The sequence below is a fragment of the Seriola dumerili genome, unplaced genomic scaffold, assembly GCF_002260705.1.
Source record: "Seriola dumerili isolate Sdu_G_001 unplaced genomic scaffold, Sdu_1.0 BDQW01005129.1, whole genome shotgun sequence".
Taxonomy (NCBI): Eukaryota; Metazoa; Chordata; class Actinopteri; order Carangiformes; family Carangidae; genus Seriola; species Seriola dumerili.
The window spans coordinates 129,147-146,690 of record NW_019179384.1 but is presented as its reverse complement, the minus strand read 5'-3'; the positions used below and the strand labels follow the sequence as shown (position 1 = coordinate 146,690).

Genomic DNA, 17,544 nt, shown 5'->3' with positions numbered 1-17,544 from the left:
TTACGTCTGGAAAATGTACTTCAAGTAAAAGTACTCCGTGTGACTGCTGTAGCATTAGCTTATCATTACTAATACAGTTTACTGAGAAATCAGCTGATTTATTTCTCAGACTATCAGTTAAACCAAATCAGTTTAATGTGATTTAAATTTAATTTAATCATTTTCCAGAAGCCAGAGCACAAAAAATGTATTAAAATGAATTAATTTTTTATTTAAATTTTCTGTTGACTGACTGGTCAACTCATCATGGCAGCTCTGAGTACTTATAATGAAGCAACATATTTTATAAGCTCTTCATATGTAAGGTGTAAGTTTTGGCAAGTAATGAACTACATTTAATTAAACTAGTTTAACTCCATTTTGCAGTAACTTGCTGGTAGTTCAGTTACGTTATATCTGGAGTGACTCAAGTAGACAAATTAATGAAACTATAAATAAAAGGAAAGGAATCATTTTTATTATTTTTGCTTTCTCTACTGTGACTGAACCTTTGGCCAACCCAACCTCTGTGGAGACATGTCCAGGTAATGCATCCATCAGGCAGACACTACCACACACTTGACCTTTGTGTAGTTCATGTGCAGAGGCCAAATGTGGGTGTTGCTAAATGCTCACACAGTGACATTTAATCATGGATAAACAATCTCCATGACCATACTGAAGCAGGTATTGTTTACACAAGCAAAGCTGATGTTCCAGCTCTTTCCCATCAACAGTGGAGTGTTGTAATTTTTTGGTTTACCTCTGACCTGTGAACAAATAAACTCAACTGAGTGGCCTTTTTTACTGTCATATGTGATGGTGAAGTGAAGCTTTATGAACCAGTTGTATCAAAAGGAGTTCATTAATGGGAGCTTTTCAAATCAGAGCTTGATGGAGACCTCTGCTGGTCAAAGTGAGCAAAAGCGCTATGATGCAAAATGTTTCACAACCAACCAACACATGAATCTCCTTGAAGCAAAAATTAAGTGATAGATGAATGAATGAATGAATACATAAATAAACATGTTCCACTGCATACGCCATGTAACTGAAAAACAATAAAGAACATCTTACGTTGTGGATTTGGACATTCTCCCTGTTTGTAAACAAGTAAAACTCATGAAGAGGAAGTAAATAAATGCAGGTGTACACACATACTTGCACTTGGTTCTAGTACAATGACTAATGTAAGAGGTGTTCTGTAGAGTTACTTGTGCTTGAGGAGAGGGTCTGTTGCTTAATTTTGCAAACCACAATGCACCTTAAGAACCCATGAAGGCGAAGCGTCACATGGGTGTGTGTGAAACGAAGCTTCGAGCACCATTGATCATGTGATTTTGATAGAACGAATCAAGCCTCGATACAAAGCTTCACTGAATATAGATTAATTTTTTTGACACAGGCCTCAGAGCTTCAGTGTCACGGGTAACATCACTAATCACATGTACGGTGTCAATTTTATTATATTTTAAAAAGTAATATGAACGACTTTTTCTAAGCAGCTTTAGTTAATGAACTAGATTCCTCCCTACAGTAGATTTGCTGTAGTTCAGCTTCTTCAGGTGTGAAGAAACTGGTAGCTTTCAAAGTAGCTTCACCAGCACTGAAAGCTGTCATATAAATGCAGTGCAGTGAAAAGTACCGCATGTCCCTCTGAGATGTGGTGGAGAAGGAGTATGTAGTTATGAATGACATTAGTCAGTGCTAGTACCTCTAACATGTACTTTTTATGTATGTACTTTCCACACCTGGTTAAAATAAAATAAAATACAAACATTTAAGTAGAGTTTGTGGTTAAAAATGTGACATGACAGAAACAGACTTCAGGTGCAGATAGAATGTGCAAATAGATAACAGCCATTTATTAAATGTATGTCACTGTCCATTACAAACACATCTCAAACAGCAGCCATCAGTCAAACAGAACCAACACACTCTGTCTGAGGAATGGCGGTCAGTTGCTAATGTAGTGTCTACAACACATCTAGTCTGTTTCATGACTAATATCAGTCGACCGTCACAGGTGACTCGCATCCTTCACACCAGTGATGTCACACCTTCAGAAAAGCAGGAAAAAAAAGAGGTCGACATGAGAATCACAAAAATCATATGATGTTTAAAACTTATGTGCAAGGACTGCAGCTCCAAAAATCATAAAACTATAGAAAGTCATGATCACGTGATGGCAGAATAAAAATTGAGTCAGTGTTTTACACAAAGGACTTCACAACTATTTATAATGATTTAACCCTTTATTTAAACAGGTCACTCACTTTGAGCTATGCACAAGAATAAACATGTAGAGTTTAAGTTTGGACGGACAGAAAATTTCCATTCGTTTCAATTAGAAAAGCTAAAATAATCAAGTGAAATGAGTTTTCTGCAGCTCAGTCTGGACCCAGTTCTTTAAAACACAGTGTGTACATGTTGATGGTAAAAAGCTGATGGTAAAACATGCTGTGACCTGACCCTGAAGTTCTGCATTTACATGAGAGCAGAGGGAATGACACGGTTTCAGCAGCAGAGCCTTATAGACTAATTTAGCGTGGGTGGGTGGATGGATGGATTGATGGATGGATGGATGCTTTATTTATCCCCTAGGGGAAATTCATGTGTCCATTAGCTCACGGGGGATTTTAGCAGACAAATGACGGACTAAAGGTTCTGTAAATGTGATTTTAAACAATAATAAAGCAGAAACTATTTTCTATCGATGAATGTAGCCGGAGGTGTGGCCGACAAAGCATTTAAAGATTGAGGTAGTGATCTGGTGAGGAACGGAAGGGAAGGATCCAACTTATCTTCAGCCTGACATTTGTTTTTAAACTGAGCAGTTTACTGGAAACCTCATCTTGGCTTATAAGTCTCAGAGAAGTGGCTGATGGCTTGCTATGAGCAGCACTGTACCAAATGTATCCGTATCTGTACCATCCGTATCTGTATCATCTGTACCGTCTGTATATGTACGGTCTGTATCATCTGTACTGTCTGTATCTGTTTCATCTGTACCATTTGTATCATTTGTACCATCTGTACCGTCTGAACCGTCTGAACTGTCTGTACCGTCTGTACCGTCTGTATTATTTGTACCATCTGTACTGTCTGTATCATCGGTGCCTTCTGTATCCTTTGTATCAACCTCATCGTCTATACCATCTCTATCATGTGTACCATCTGTATCATCTGTATCGTCTGTACCATTTGTATCATCTGTACCACCCATACTGTCTGTACCGTCTGTATCATCTGTATCATCTGTACCATCTGTATCATTTGTATGTGTACTGTCTGTACCATCTATATCATTTGTATGTGTACTGTCTTTATCATCTGTACCTGTGTCATCTGTACCTGTATCATCTGTACCATCTGTATTGTCTTGACTGTATCATCTGTATCGTCTAAACCATTTGTATCATCTGTACCATCTATACCATCTGCATCTTCTGTACAGTCTGTATCTGTAAGGTCTGTATCACCTGTACCGTTTGTATCTGTAAGGTCTGTATCACCTGTACCGTTTGTATCTGTAAGGTCTGTATCACCTGTACCGTTTGTATCTGTAAGGTCTGTATCACCTGTACCGTTTGTATCTGCCATCTGTATCATCTGTGTCATATTTACCAGCTGTATCATCTGTACCATTTGTATCATCTGTACCATCTATACCATCTGCATCGTCTGTACCATCTGTACTGTCTGTATCATCTGTAACGTCTGTATCATCTGTATCATCTGTACTGTCTGTATCATCTGTACCATCTGTATCATCTGTACCAATTGTACCATCTATACTGTCTGTACCATCTGCAGCGTCTGTATCATCTGTACATCTGTATCATCTGTACCATCTGTACCACCTGTATCATGCAGCTCCATCATCCACCACAGACTCACCATGGGAGTACTTGCACTGTTTGAGCGCCTCGTTGAAGCCCTCACATAAACTCAAGTCAGTCTGGTTGGTGGCACAGTCCAGGAACTGTTTGACCTCAAAGTGACAGGGGCCTGTCTGGGCGGGAGCAGGCCGGGGTGGCTCCTGGAGCGAGATGAGCAGAGAAAGAAACACAGCACACATCTCAGTCAAAATCTCACATTTCACAGCTGGATTGAGTTCAGTGTCTCTTTTGAGTGCCGGCTGGGAGCCTTTTTTTTTTTTTCCGTAAATTAATACAAGGCAGAATGATAGGATGATATTCTCTGCACCAAGGGCAAGCACTCCATGCTGACTGTGACTGAATGATTTGTTTTTTGGATAGTGTATTATTTATTTTATACTTTATCTTATATAGACAACACAGTAGCATTAGAACTGACATACATTTATGTATAAGGACCACATAGTGAAACACTACAACGTTCAGTATAAATAAAATGTTTAATACATGTGTAATAGTGTTTGGTGTCTTTACTTTTAATCTTTTTATACCAAACATAATGTTAAATGATGGTATTATGGAAATTATAAGGTTTAGTATAATTATATTGAATAATTTAAGTGATATGTAGCGTACATACCTGGCATGGTCACATCAGTCACAAGCCATTAAAGAAGTTCATTGTATGGACATGTAGAGTTATGGACACACAATTGACACTTTGTGACTCTTCCCAACAACAAATTATCAAATTGATAGGATACAGAGACAAAGGACCCTTCTCCCACAAACAGTCCATGCTTTTAGGATGCCAGAGAGACACAGAATCAGACCAAGGGTCCTAGGGTCAGCTCCAGAGGATCAACGAATGGCAAAATCTCCAGTTTGTAACAGTAAGACTCTGTCTATTGATATTTGACTGTTTCTTATATAGGACAAATAACAGCAAAAGGACAGAGTATCACTAAGGTTTGAATCCTGGCCTCTCTGTGCCATGCATGAACACACACACCCACACACACACCAACCTCCCTTCCTCTGTCCCTCTCTAGATAAGAGTTAAAAACTACAACCCACATTCCAATCCTGGGTAGTGACACTCTTCACAGACACAGATCTGAGGAAGAATAAGTAATTAAATATCTAACTGCTCTGTAACTCATGAGATGTTTCTATGTAATAGTTCAATCCCAAACTTCTATCCTATAGAATGTTTGAAATGTAACATGTAGACTTTAAGACAATGTCCTTCATGTGACCATACTGTCAGCATCCTTCACACAAGGTAACACACACCACATGACATCCAGAATGTCCATATCATTATTACTACAGTTAAAGAACTGCTGTGTAATCCACATTTATAGACTATTAGTTTAAGGAAATGTTTATATTGTTGTTTGATCAGTTAACCACTTGTATTATGATTCATTCCTGACTTGAAGGATGTAATATGATATCAACACTCTTATTACTCCTGTCTGTCATTATTAGTGCCATTAGGTTTATATGTTATTTTATTTAATGTTTTTTGGTCATGGTGGAAGACGGATGTGCGAGTTTATAGGTAAACTCTAAAATTAAACTATTCAAAAGTTCTGTGGAAAATTACTCTCTTCTCCAAGTTGAAACAAAGGAGAAGACAGGTGACGCCCCTGAAACGTGTGCCAGCCCCCAGGGGACTGGCGCGCACACACAGTTGTGATCAATTCACAAATTGCTAAGAGAAGAGAAGCTAGAAGAGAAGAGAGAAACAATGCTAGAAGCAGAAAGCTAGAGCTACAAAAACGATGCAGAAACTAGAAGCTGAGAACTCTGCTCAAAGCTCAGAGTCCCGGCTCAAAGCCCGGCTCTGTAGCTATGTAAAGTCTTAGCTCTAGCTGCTAGCCACAAACTCATGGCTCTTAGCCATTTTGGCACTTTTTCACGTCCTTTAATATTTTATTATTTCCAAGTAACATTATTTTGTCTACACACGCAATCTTTTATTTTTATAAGCCAAGTCAAGACCAACTGAACCAAAACAACAGAAGTGCCTCAGAGTAATTTTGTAACTTTTAATCATTATCAAGTTTTCCTTTTTAAAGATTTTTGACAACTTTAGAGTCATCTGGTCAACGCCAGTCTCCTCTAAAGTTATTCAGCCAAAGTGAAGTGCATTAGTTTATTTCGCATCAACCTGCAAGAGACGCCAGCAGATAACACATCTGCACGACCGCCTGCAGAGAAGCAGACCAGAAATCAAGAGTGCCCGAGACAGAAAGTCTCCTGGCAAACTCCACCAGAGCTGAACCGCTGAGACACTGGCAGAATCTGTCACTGTGATAATGGGACAAGGCCTCCAGGAGAATCCACCTAGATCCCGCGTCTCCAAGGTTACCACAGCAACCTGGGTTCCAGCCAAGGGTCCTCAGCTACAGCGCAACTCACAGTAGGCCAGTCTTAACACTCTGCTCATGACTGGGTTGATGTCGAAATACTGTAATATTTAATCATCAAATCTCATTCATAGACGCAGTATCATTAGCTGTAAAGCCATAGTGTATAGCCATAACATATTCCCTCCCACCATTGCCAACTCATCACACCGCTCATTTCATAATCATTTTCATCTTTATGATTATTACACCTTGCATTTATTCTGTAGATAGTAGTTTAGTTAATAAACTCCTTTATTTACACCCAGTTGTTGTCCTGTTGTGTTCTTTTGACCTAGAGACTAGAGATCCATTGAATCGAGAAGTCATGGCTTCTGATATTAGATTGACAAATTTATCAGTGAAGTAATACATTGTTGTCCTGAATTATAAAAGGCAGAAGTGGTAAAATGAGCCATTTGGGAGCCGAAAGAGCTGGTTCTTCTTGGTGCGCTGAGCCAAATGATCTGGCTCACTGAGAAGAGTCGGAATTCCCATCACTAGTACGTATGTCCTATCCTATGTTAACATTAGCACAATGCATGCAGGCCAGGCTTAACAACAGATTTTTTATTTGATTTAAGACCTAAATGAAAATAAATGCTGTACAAATATTCTTTCATTTGATAAATTTTAGATGATGGCAGTGGTGGACCTAGGACTGTTGGTTAAGGTGGCCCCACCACTGACCTAAAGAGACAGACAGCACCCCCTCCTCGAAGGATTGAACAACTACAAAGCAGTTATCCGTCTTGTTCAGTGTTCAGAGACTCATAATAAAATTTGTGTTGTTGACACTGAAAACCTGTATATGCCCTCTTTTTTCCCCACACAGAAAATACACAGGAATCGATAAAGAATCGGATCAATAAGCAGAATCAACAATGGCATTGGTATTAACAAAATCTTATCAATTCACATCCCTATCCAGGATGGTGTCTGAGTCTGGCTAAACCTGCTTTTTTATAAAACCAAAGTCACTGGCTATAAGGACAAGAACAACCAGGCAACATCAGGTGAACTGACAAGGCCAATGTGTCCAACCTGTTCTACAACAGGTTTGACATAGCCTCACCTGTTCTCTCTCCCACTGCTTCAGCTGCATCTCATTTACAGCGGAGGTGAGGGTGGAGCTCAAGAGGCTAGGTCCTGGAAAGGCAACAGGCCCGGAAGGTGTGTGTCCGAGGCTGTTAAAGGACTGTGCAGCTCAGCTGGCCAAGCCTCTCCAGAGGATCTTTGACTTAAGCCTTCAAACAGGGAGGGTCCCAGTCCTGTGGAAAACATCATGTCTTGTTCCAGTACCTAAAGTAGGACGACCAGCTGAGATAAATGACTACAGACCCTTGGCCCTCACATCACACATCATGCGAAGCGGCTGCTTCTCCACCTTCTGAGGCCACAGGTTGAACATGCACTAGACCCCCTACAGTTCGCCTACAAAAAACATATTGGAGTGGATGATGCCATCCTTTACATGCTCCCCCAGGCCCATTCTTACTTGGATGAGCCAGGTTCTTTGATTCCTCAAGTGCATTTAACACCATCCCACTTATAAATACCTAGGTGTGCACTTGGACAGTAAACTAGACTAGTCCCTGAACACGGATGCCATCTACCGGAAGGGGCAGAGCCGGCTCTTTTTCCTCAGGAAGCTCAGGTCCTTTGACGTCTGCAGTGAAATGCTGTACATGTTTTATCAGTCAGTGGTGGCCAGCGTACTTTTTTATGCTGCAGTCTGCTGGGGCAGCAGCATGTCAGACATGAACACAAAGAGACTGGATAAGCTGGTAAAAAAAAAGGCTGGATCTGTGTTTGGCAGGAGTCTGGACTCACTCAGGACTGTTGTGGAGAGACGCATGCAATGTAAGATGGAGGCCATCTTGGACAGTACCAACCATCCTCTCCACAACATTCTGGCACAGCAAACATCTCATCTCACTGCGCTGCAGAACAGAGGTTCAGGAGATTCTTTGTTCCCACTGCCATCAGGCTATACAACACCTCAGCCAAAGGAAGTGGACTAATCTAATTATTATTCTTTATTCATTATTAACTGTTTTTATTATTATTATTATCAACAATGAGCTAATGGACATACGAATTTCCCCTAGGGGATAAAAAAGTATCTATCTATCTAATCATTTATATTGATACAGTTATTAATGTTCTAAATGTACAGGTGAGAATAATGAAGAGAAGTGACAGAAGGTGTCAGAGTGGACGATCAACTGCCAGGCAGTTTGGTAGTGTGACAACACTCTTAATAAAATCCTCTTATCCATCCAGCATGTAAACTGATCTGGGGGGCCTTAAATCCAGCCAGGTGAGGGACAACGTCAACAGGTGAGAGACAACATCCACATACACAAGTTTTTCAAATACTGTACATAAAATACTTTGTCTTCTTTCCCTTCTTCTTCTGTTGTCTTATTCAACCTCTCATCCATCACATTTCAACATTTACTCGTTTTCTTATCTCTTCATTTTGTAAAAAAACAGGTTATCATTATGACTATCACAGTTATTCATCTTACAATTATTACTATTCTCTGTTCAGGTTGTATGTTTGGTATGGTCCATGTCCTATGTCTCTGAATCGCTACTTGCATACTGTCTGCCCTGTTACAGTCCAGCTCAGTCCAGGTCCACAGTCGTCCTCTGTCTGACTAGGGGTGTAAGAAAATATCGATACACTAAAATATCACGATATATGCAATCGATTCTTTGAAGCGTTCTGTCGACATTTTATCAATAGTTTACATGGTGACAGTGGATTTATGTATTTAAGCCTCCGACCGCTAGTTGGCAGCAGGCATTCAGCCATTTGACTCTCCCCCTCCTTCCACTCCTCTCACTAGACAAAGAGATCTTGCGAGCATACAGCCCTTGGGTGTGCCGCTAGCTCAGCCAGCAAAATTTACCTATGGCTGAATACCTGCAGATAAGACTGGCTCCCGCAGTATACAAAGCTGATGTGTGGACTCATTTTGGCTTTCAGGAAAAAGAAGGCAGTTAAGACTTTGACAAGAGCCATGTCATCTGCAAGATATGCCACGCCAGAGTCAAATACTCACCCAAAATAACGCGGTCAATACTTCACTTAATTTGCAAAGAACTGTGCCCTCTTAGGGCCTGATTTACTAAGATCCCAAATAAAGAGCGCTAAAATGCGTGCGCACACGGATAGATTGCGCGCGCTGCCTGTTTGGGGCTTGCGGGTGATTTACTTAGATTAACAGCGCAATTGACTACAGGTGCAAAAGTGATTGAGCCCACCCTATTTAAATGAGGACTTTGCGCGAGTTAAGGGTATTCACCATGGCGAATGCAAACGAGCAGACCCAACGGAAGCGCAAAAGCAAATTTGAAGCCACGGAATTGGAGGTGCTGGTACAAGAGGCAAACAAGCACATTTCTGAGTTTCATAGCAGGCACTGCATGACTCCTCCTTGTGACTGGATCCAAATCAGCTCCTACTTCACGGAGAAGCTCCAAAATGGCATCGCCGGATAACCGATATGTCTCGATTATTTTTTCTTCTGCCATTCCAAAAAGAGTGACACGAACAGAAAAGATGCGTTCTCTCCGTTGCCTGTCGTGCCTACGCCGCCTCCTTGCAACAATGACCACAGCCATCTGTGCGCACAGCTGTGCCAGGTAGCCTAACACTTGACTTTCAAACGTGCTAAATATAGACGCAAAAATAATCAGCGCAATTAGTTTCAGGTTTGGTAAATCACATTGCGTGCGCAAAATGATTCTATTTGCATCTACTCCTCCCGATATTTTGCGCATTCTGGCAGGCACGCCTATATTGCATATTCATGAAGGCAGAAACGCAAAATGGATAGCGCGTGTTATTTTGCCCGACTGACAGATGCAATCCTCGGTGCGCCCGGTTGGTAGATCAGCATCAGCATGTGTTTGCGCGTGCTGTCGCGTTTGCGCACGTTTTTACGCACGCAAAGCTTTAATAAATCAGGCCCTTAGTGTTGTGGAGAATGACGGCTTCCCGCCCCGATACACCATACCTTCCCGACAACACATCACTGACATCCCTTTGCCCAAGTTGTACACAGAAGTTAAAGTGGGGGTGCTGGACTAGGGCTGCAACTAACTATTATTTTAATTAGCGATTAATCGGTCAATTATTTTTTCAATTAATCGATGAATTGGATAAAGAAAAATATGTTTTTTAATTCCATCCCTTTATTCAAAAATAGAACACTCTTTCAAATTGACAACAGTGCAAAGGAAGTGCAGACACAACAGGTTGTTGGTCGAATGTCCCTGAGCTGTTCAACTAATAATAAATTATAAATAATAATTTAATAAAAAATAAAACTAACAGGCTTTGCTACATCAAGTAACTTTAACAACAGGCCATGGACTAACATGAAAAACATAAAAATGTATGCTATACAATATGTGCAAAAGATATAGGTTCTTTTTTTATAAAGTGCACAAACAGAGGTATTTTCTGTTGCTTGAGGGATCTGAGCTGTCAGAACAATAATTAAATGATAAATAATAAAGAAAAATGTAAATCACAAACTGTAAACAGCAACACTTTCTCTAACCCTACATGCTCCTTGCTAAGGCTGGCTCTCCTCTTGGAAGCTATGTTGTCTGTTGCAGAGAAAAGCTGCTCAGACAGTGTTGAGGTGCCAAGGATACACAAGTAGGACCAACATAGGATATCTGTCTTCCACCACTGTAATGGTTTTTCTTCCTTGGCAAGGTTCTTTTCTCCAAAGTAAGTGAGGACTTCATTCCTCACTTGGGTATGGACATCCTCAGCTTCTCCTGCTCTATCCTCTTTTTCACCTTCGGAATCAAGGAGTGAATCAAGTAGAGTGCAAGGAGTTGTTGATTCCGCAGCTGTAGTATTGGAAGAGGTGACCCCTCAACTGCCATGCTGCTCCACATCTAATTCCCTGGGGGCGGTCACGACAACCACTGTGTTTGGTGCCGTGTCTGAGAATGCAGTCTCCCTCCTCCATCGCTCTTGTAGCCACTCATGGTTTGTTGTTTTTTTCTGATATGAGAAACACAGTATGAATATGCATAATAGCTCAATTTACATAAACCCAATACATGCCTTGTTGTTATTATTAGTGTTTATTATTGTTTATATTAAGGCCAGTAATAAACTTCAAATGCAGTGGTACAAAGAATACTGAAATCTGTTCTCAAGTACAAGTAAAGTTACATTACTCTATTACAAGTCAAAAATACTGGTATTAAAATAATACTTAAGTACAAAGTATTTTCAAGTAAATAAAAATGTGTCTTTAGCCTTAGCTTGCTAGACAAACGTAAACTTATACCATCTTAGCTCTCCCACTGTTATTAGCCAGCTAACGTTAGTTTAATGAATGTCTCATGCTTGTCAAGATGGATCACAAGGAAACACCACCATGAGACAAACTACCAGAGAGACTAACGTTACGTTTCCTCATTTGACTTACCCTGCTGTAGAGCTACCTTCCTCCTTATCGAAGACTCCAAAATACTTTCTTTTGAGGTACTGGATCATTACTGTTGTGCTCCCGTGCCATGCCATGTCAGTACAAGTGTTCCCACAATTTAGACGTTTTAGGTTGGACCATTTTCTCCACCTCAGCCATGTCTCACGTGTTTCATTCTTTCTTAAAAATACGGGCTCTGCTCCACCTCCGCCATGCTCGCTCAACTGTTTACTGTTTACGCTAGACAGCAATAATCGTGCGATACAACGAATTGATAATGAAATTCGTTGCCAACACTTTTAATAATCGATTTTTATCGATTTTATCAATTCGTTGTTGCATCCCTAATGTGGACTCTTTCAGCTCAGCAGAGAGAGTCGCTTTAACATGCAACGCTTGGACTTCGAGAGCCACTGAATCATACTTGACAATTACAGCACATCACATAACTGATGAGTGGAAGCTAGACTCACCAGTAATGCAAAAACGAGCCATGCATGACAGCCACACAGGGGAAAACATAGCAGCATTACTGAGTGAGGCTCTAAGTGAGTGGGGATTGGGTGTAAAAGATCCCGTTGTTGTTACAGACAATGCATCCAACATGACTGTTGCGGCTAGACTTGCAGATATGAGCCATGTACTGTGCTTTGCACATAGTCTGAATCTTGCCTTGCAGAAGGCATTCAAATTGCCAGCAGCGGTGTGCCTACTTGGCAGGATCAGACGTGTTACCAACTTTTTCAGATGCAGCAACGTAGCTAACCACCAGCTAAAGCACAAACAAAAGCTGCTCCAGCTACCAAAACACAGACTAAACACAGACGTTGTCACAAGGTGGAACAGCTCTAATGAGATGATAGAAAGGTTTTTAGAAAAGCAACCAGCCATCTGTGCAGTGCTGCTTTCAACAGAGGTCAGAAAGGGTGAAAAAGAAATCTTCACGTTGAGTGAGGTTGACATCATGTGTGCAGAAGTACTCAAGGGACTCAAGCCAGTGAAAGAAGCCCCCTTGGTGATGTCAGAGGAGAGTCTGCCATTGCTCTGCTTCATGCCAAGCTTGTCATGAGCACAGAAGAAAGCCCAGATGACACACAGACACTGAAGGACATCAAGGCTGCAATGGCACAAGATCCGGTAGAGAGAGATGCCAATGAGAAGGAGACACTACATGGCATCAGCTGTTGATCCTGGATTCAAGAATCTACCCTTTCTCTCTGAATCGGAGACCAGTGTAATCTACTCCAGACTGTTAGATGCTGTGGTGGCTGCCATAAAGAGGCAACAGAATGTAAGTAAACAAATGAATAAATCAGACCAACTTTTTTTTATTACATTAAGGTTATAACTGTGAGTGCAAATCTGAGTAAATACATAAACAAAATTACAGATATTGATGTCCACTTAAAGGTGCACTATGCATTCCTGCATAGTTTCAGCGCAATTTTATTTTTGTCTCAAATCATAGGCATCTCCCCTTGATCCGCTAGCTGCCTGGCCCCTGAATACACTCTGAAAAAGCACGGTCTCTGGAGACAACACAGGCATCACAAACAGTAAACAAACACTAGGGGCCCAAAACATAACAAACCATGTTCCAGCCAATCACCAACAAGATGGTTGGGGGGGGGTTAGTGTGCGTGCACATATGGGGGGGCAGTGAGCAGAGTTGATAGAGTAGCGTGAGTATCTAAGAGTTGATAGCTGGACGGCGCCGTGAACTAGGTCTAACGACTCAACCATATATTTTGGGAAACGGCCAAGGCACGGACACGACCAAAGAAAAGACGTTCGGATGAATATATGGCGAGGAGGAGAGAAATGGAGAAGGAACGAACAAAAACATACACACATCGTTTCCCCACATTTATATTGGGGAAACGATTCAAAGGTGGCGAGAACTACGCCAGCAGAAGGGCTTCCAGTCCGATGCAAACATGGGGGGGGGCGCAGCTTGCTCTGTTTTGTTTGGTATTTACTTCGAACGTCAACAGAAGAGACGTCATGCAGGAATGCATAGTGCACCTTTAATAGTTGCACTGGATAATTATGTATAAAATAGAAATGTGGAATAGGATGGATCTCTGATTTGAATTTTGGCTTACTAGTTTGATTTGAATTTTTGATGTTTTTCAGCAGCAAGAGGAGGTAGACGCTGAAAGCCCAGTGGAGGAGAAGGAGCTTCAAGAGGAGGCTGATCACCCACTTGACAACAAGGATGGCCCTGATCCAACCCCCCAGCCACCCCTGAAGAGACCAAGGAGCTTATGTGCATTGGCTAACTTGCTTGGAGATACATTTGCCAAAGACAATGCTGCATCAAAATCTGCATATGATGCTGCTGCTGCATCTGAGATTAAGAAGTTTGGAGAAGAAACCTCTTTGCCTCTCCCAGGAGATCCTCTTAGCTGGTGGAGAGAACACGGACAGGAGTACCCTCAGCTATCTATAGTAGCAAAGCGTTTCCTGTGCATGGAGAAAACTGTCTCCGCAGAGACTTGTTCCTGGAGAACAAGTCTCTGTGGAGAGAGTTTTCTCCACTGCAGGAGACATTGTTACCGCACAGAAAAGTGTCCTGAAAGCTCGGCATGTGGACCAGCTTGCCTTCCTCCACAAAAACCTTGACATTAAAAAATAAACACTGACATACAAACTGGAATGTGAAATCAAAAGGTCTCAGTATGTTTCTCTGAATTCATTTTTTGTTTACATTTTGTTTTTTTAGGAATCCTGAAAGCACTTTTATTTATTTAGGCATATCAGGAAATTCTTTTGTTCATATTGCACAAAAATAGTGTTATAATAATGTTGGATGTTGCAAGGACTATGTATATTTTTTATTAAAAACACAATTTACAAATTTTATTTTCTGAATCTTAAGAATCGTGAAAGCACCTTTATTCTATTTTTTCAATGATACAGAGAGAAACAGATGGTATTTCCTTTGTTCAGAATTGCACAAAAATTTGTGTTATATTGGATGTTGCAGGGACCATGTATTATATTGATAACACTGTTTACAAATTTCATTTCTTAATGTTTATCTTAACCTTCCTGTATGCATTTTTGAGTTTTTTTACAGATTGAGGCAGATGTTAATTCTTCTATTCAGATTGCACAAAAAGTAGTACTATGATGTAGGATGTTATACGAACTGTGAAATACAAATGCAGGTCCAACTGTTTTGAGTCTGAATGCATAAAAATAAACTGTATTTGTTTATGCATATAACATTTTGTGTTCTTCTGCTAGGAGTTTTTTTAAAACTAAAGACTATTTTGGAAAAAAAAATTGCAATATATCGTCTTGCTTATAGTATCCCAATAAATCATATCGTCACCCACTTTCGGGATATGTATCGTACAGCTAAAATCCTGCCAATATACAGCCCTATGTCTGATCATTCCACCTCTTACCTGGTAGGTGGGCTTGGCTGGCTCTGGACTGCTGCTGCTGCCACTAGTGAAAGCCCCCGTGAGGGCACTGCCGACAACGTGGCCCACGGCTGAGCCGACCGCCACCCCCGCGGCTGTAGTAGCCATCTGTGCCATGAGGCCTGGTCCCTGGGACGGAGCTGGAGCTGGGGCCAAGGAGGCCGGAGGTGGATGGGAAGGGGCTGGAGCATGGGGTGGAGCTGGGCTACAGACACAACAAAAGAGACAATTTCTTGTGTATAAGAGGCTTAAAGGGACATTACATAATCTACTGTGTCAGTGACAACAACCTCTAAAGGACATGTGTCCTAAACTCTACAACCTTCACCGTCGCCTTCAGCTCCACCATTTATGTAGAGGAAACACCAACCAGGACGGAGAAGGACAGACTGTAAACCAGGACTGAGAAGGACAGAGGAGGACGGAAAAAAGACTGTAAACCAGGATGGAGGAGGAGAGAGGAGGTAGGAGGAAAGACTGTAAACCAGGACAGAGGAGGACTGAGTCTAAACCAGGACAGAGGAGGACAGACTGTAAACCAGGACATATGAGGGCTGAGTGTAAACCCGGCCGGAGGAGGACAGACTTAACCAGGACCTTCAAACACCTTCTGAAGTCTGACTCTGAGGTTTCACGTCATCACGTCCCTACGGAGTCAGTGCTGCTCTCTAACAGGTGCCTGACACATTGCAGCTGAGGACAGAACACACACACACACACACACACACACACACACACACACACACACGTTGGACTGGAAAGCCTCACAGCTCCCTCTCTGCCTGAGGACAGCTTTTCTGCGCTGACCTTGTCCACACTTCACATGACGTCACATTGGCTCTGTGACCTCTGCAGCTGTGACCATGCTGCACATGTCTTCAGCTGATGATGAAGTTATTAGTCTGACTGTAGATAAAATGCCCGGGCTTCGCCGTCAGTGTCAAATCTGTGTGGAGTGACTCCCAGCCTCTTCCTGCGCTTTACACAGTACATGAGACTCGGGAAAAGTCCCAACAGCACAGCCTGAGCCGGGACACTGGCCGTCAGGTGACGTGTTTACCTGGCTGGAGCTGAGGGGCGGCTGCGGCTTCCTCTCGCCATGTCTCACACCACAGACGGTCCCGTTGATTCAAACAGCCGACAGGTGACCGGGAAGCTCACAAGTTGATTCCTCTCTCTCTCAAACACACACGCGCGCCGCTCCGCAGTAGCTCGAGCACACGCTGCTGACCTTGTGCAGGGTTGTCGGTGCTACTCGCACAAATATCGCGAGATTTGACGTGATCTTAGCTCATGCTGTGCCCTGAGCATCTCCATCTGCTGGAGTGGAGAACTACCACCACCACAGTTTGTTTTTTTATTTACAAAATCAATGTTGAATACAAGACAATGAATGAATATACAGAAATAAATAACATTCAACAAACGGTGGAAATGAGAACAGGCTCCAGCACAGTCAAAAAATAAAGCTGAAGATTTGGAGAAAGATAAAAATAAATAAAAATAAATAAATAAAAACAGGGTAAGAAGACGAAAAACACAAGAGAGCAAGGAAATAGATATTAAAAAAGCAAGGATCGAGAAATACTGGACCCAATGACGTCATTGATTTTTTAAGGAAATTAAGGAAAAACACCTGCAGTCTTCATCAGAAGGTTCATCAACAGAGACACTGAGCTGCATCCTCCAAAATGATCAACACCTCTGAAACAGAAGAAGAACTCTAAATGCTGGTGCAGATCTGGTGAGTGGGACAGATCCAGGATTTTTTAAAATCACTTTCTTTAATGTGAAGGGTTGTTTGGCCTTGGTGGAGGTGTGAACTCTACTGAGTGTCATTATAGTTATTACTATTACTCTCCATCTCTATGAAGAAACTAGAAACTGCACTGCACTCCACCGTGAAAACTAAACACTGTTAAAGCATATTAGGCAAACATAAACATTGAATGACATTTTAACAGTAAAATAAGGCAAAACAAACAAATACCTCGTTGGCTGCATGCTATGTTAAAGGGAATAAGCCTTCATGTCTGGTCAAAGAGTCTTATTTACGAGAGAGCAGTCCAACGGAATTCCTGTGCAACTTTTAGCCTTCAAAATGAAAGGACCATTTCTTATTTTAAATTAAACAATATACAAATGATAAATGCAACTCAAATAAATTACAAAGAATGAAATTGGTCTATATAAAAGCAAATAAATACATAAACAATGTGAATATTATCATTGCAACAGGTACAGATGCTATAGCTCAGTTAGAGAAGAAACAGGAGACAATGAACACACAACCAATAAGCACATACGCTACTCAGCTGATACCTATACAGGCATGCCAACAGACACACTTCTTGTACATGGC

At 41.5% G+C, this 17,544-nt stretch overlaps 1 protein-coding gene across 1 annotated transcript; it reads right to left on the bottom strand.

Moving 5' to 3' along the window:
- Positions 1-1,818: 1,818 nt before the first annotated feature.
- On the bottom strand, positions 1,819-16,447 carry chchd10 (coiled-coil-helix-coiled-coil-helix domain containing 10). Its single transcript, XM_022769778.1, has 4 exons — positions 16,243-16,447; positions 15,165-15,387; positions 3,880-4,021; positions 1,819-2,039 (listed from the first exon to the last, which is right to left on the bottom strand). Exons 1-4 carry the CDS (start codon positions 16,281-16,283, stop codon positions 2,020-2,022), a joined length of 426 nt encoding a protein of 141 aa, XP_022625499.1. The 5' UTR covers positions 16,284-16,447; the 3' UTR covers positions 1,819-2,019.
- Between the last annotated feature and the right edge of the window lie 1,097 nt (positions 16,448-17,544).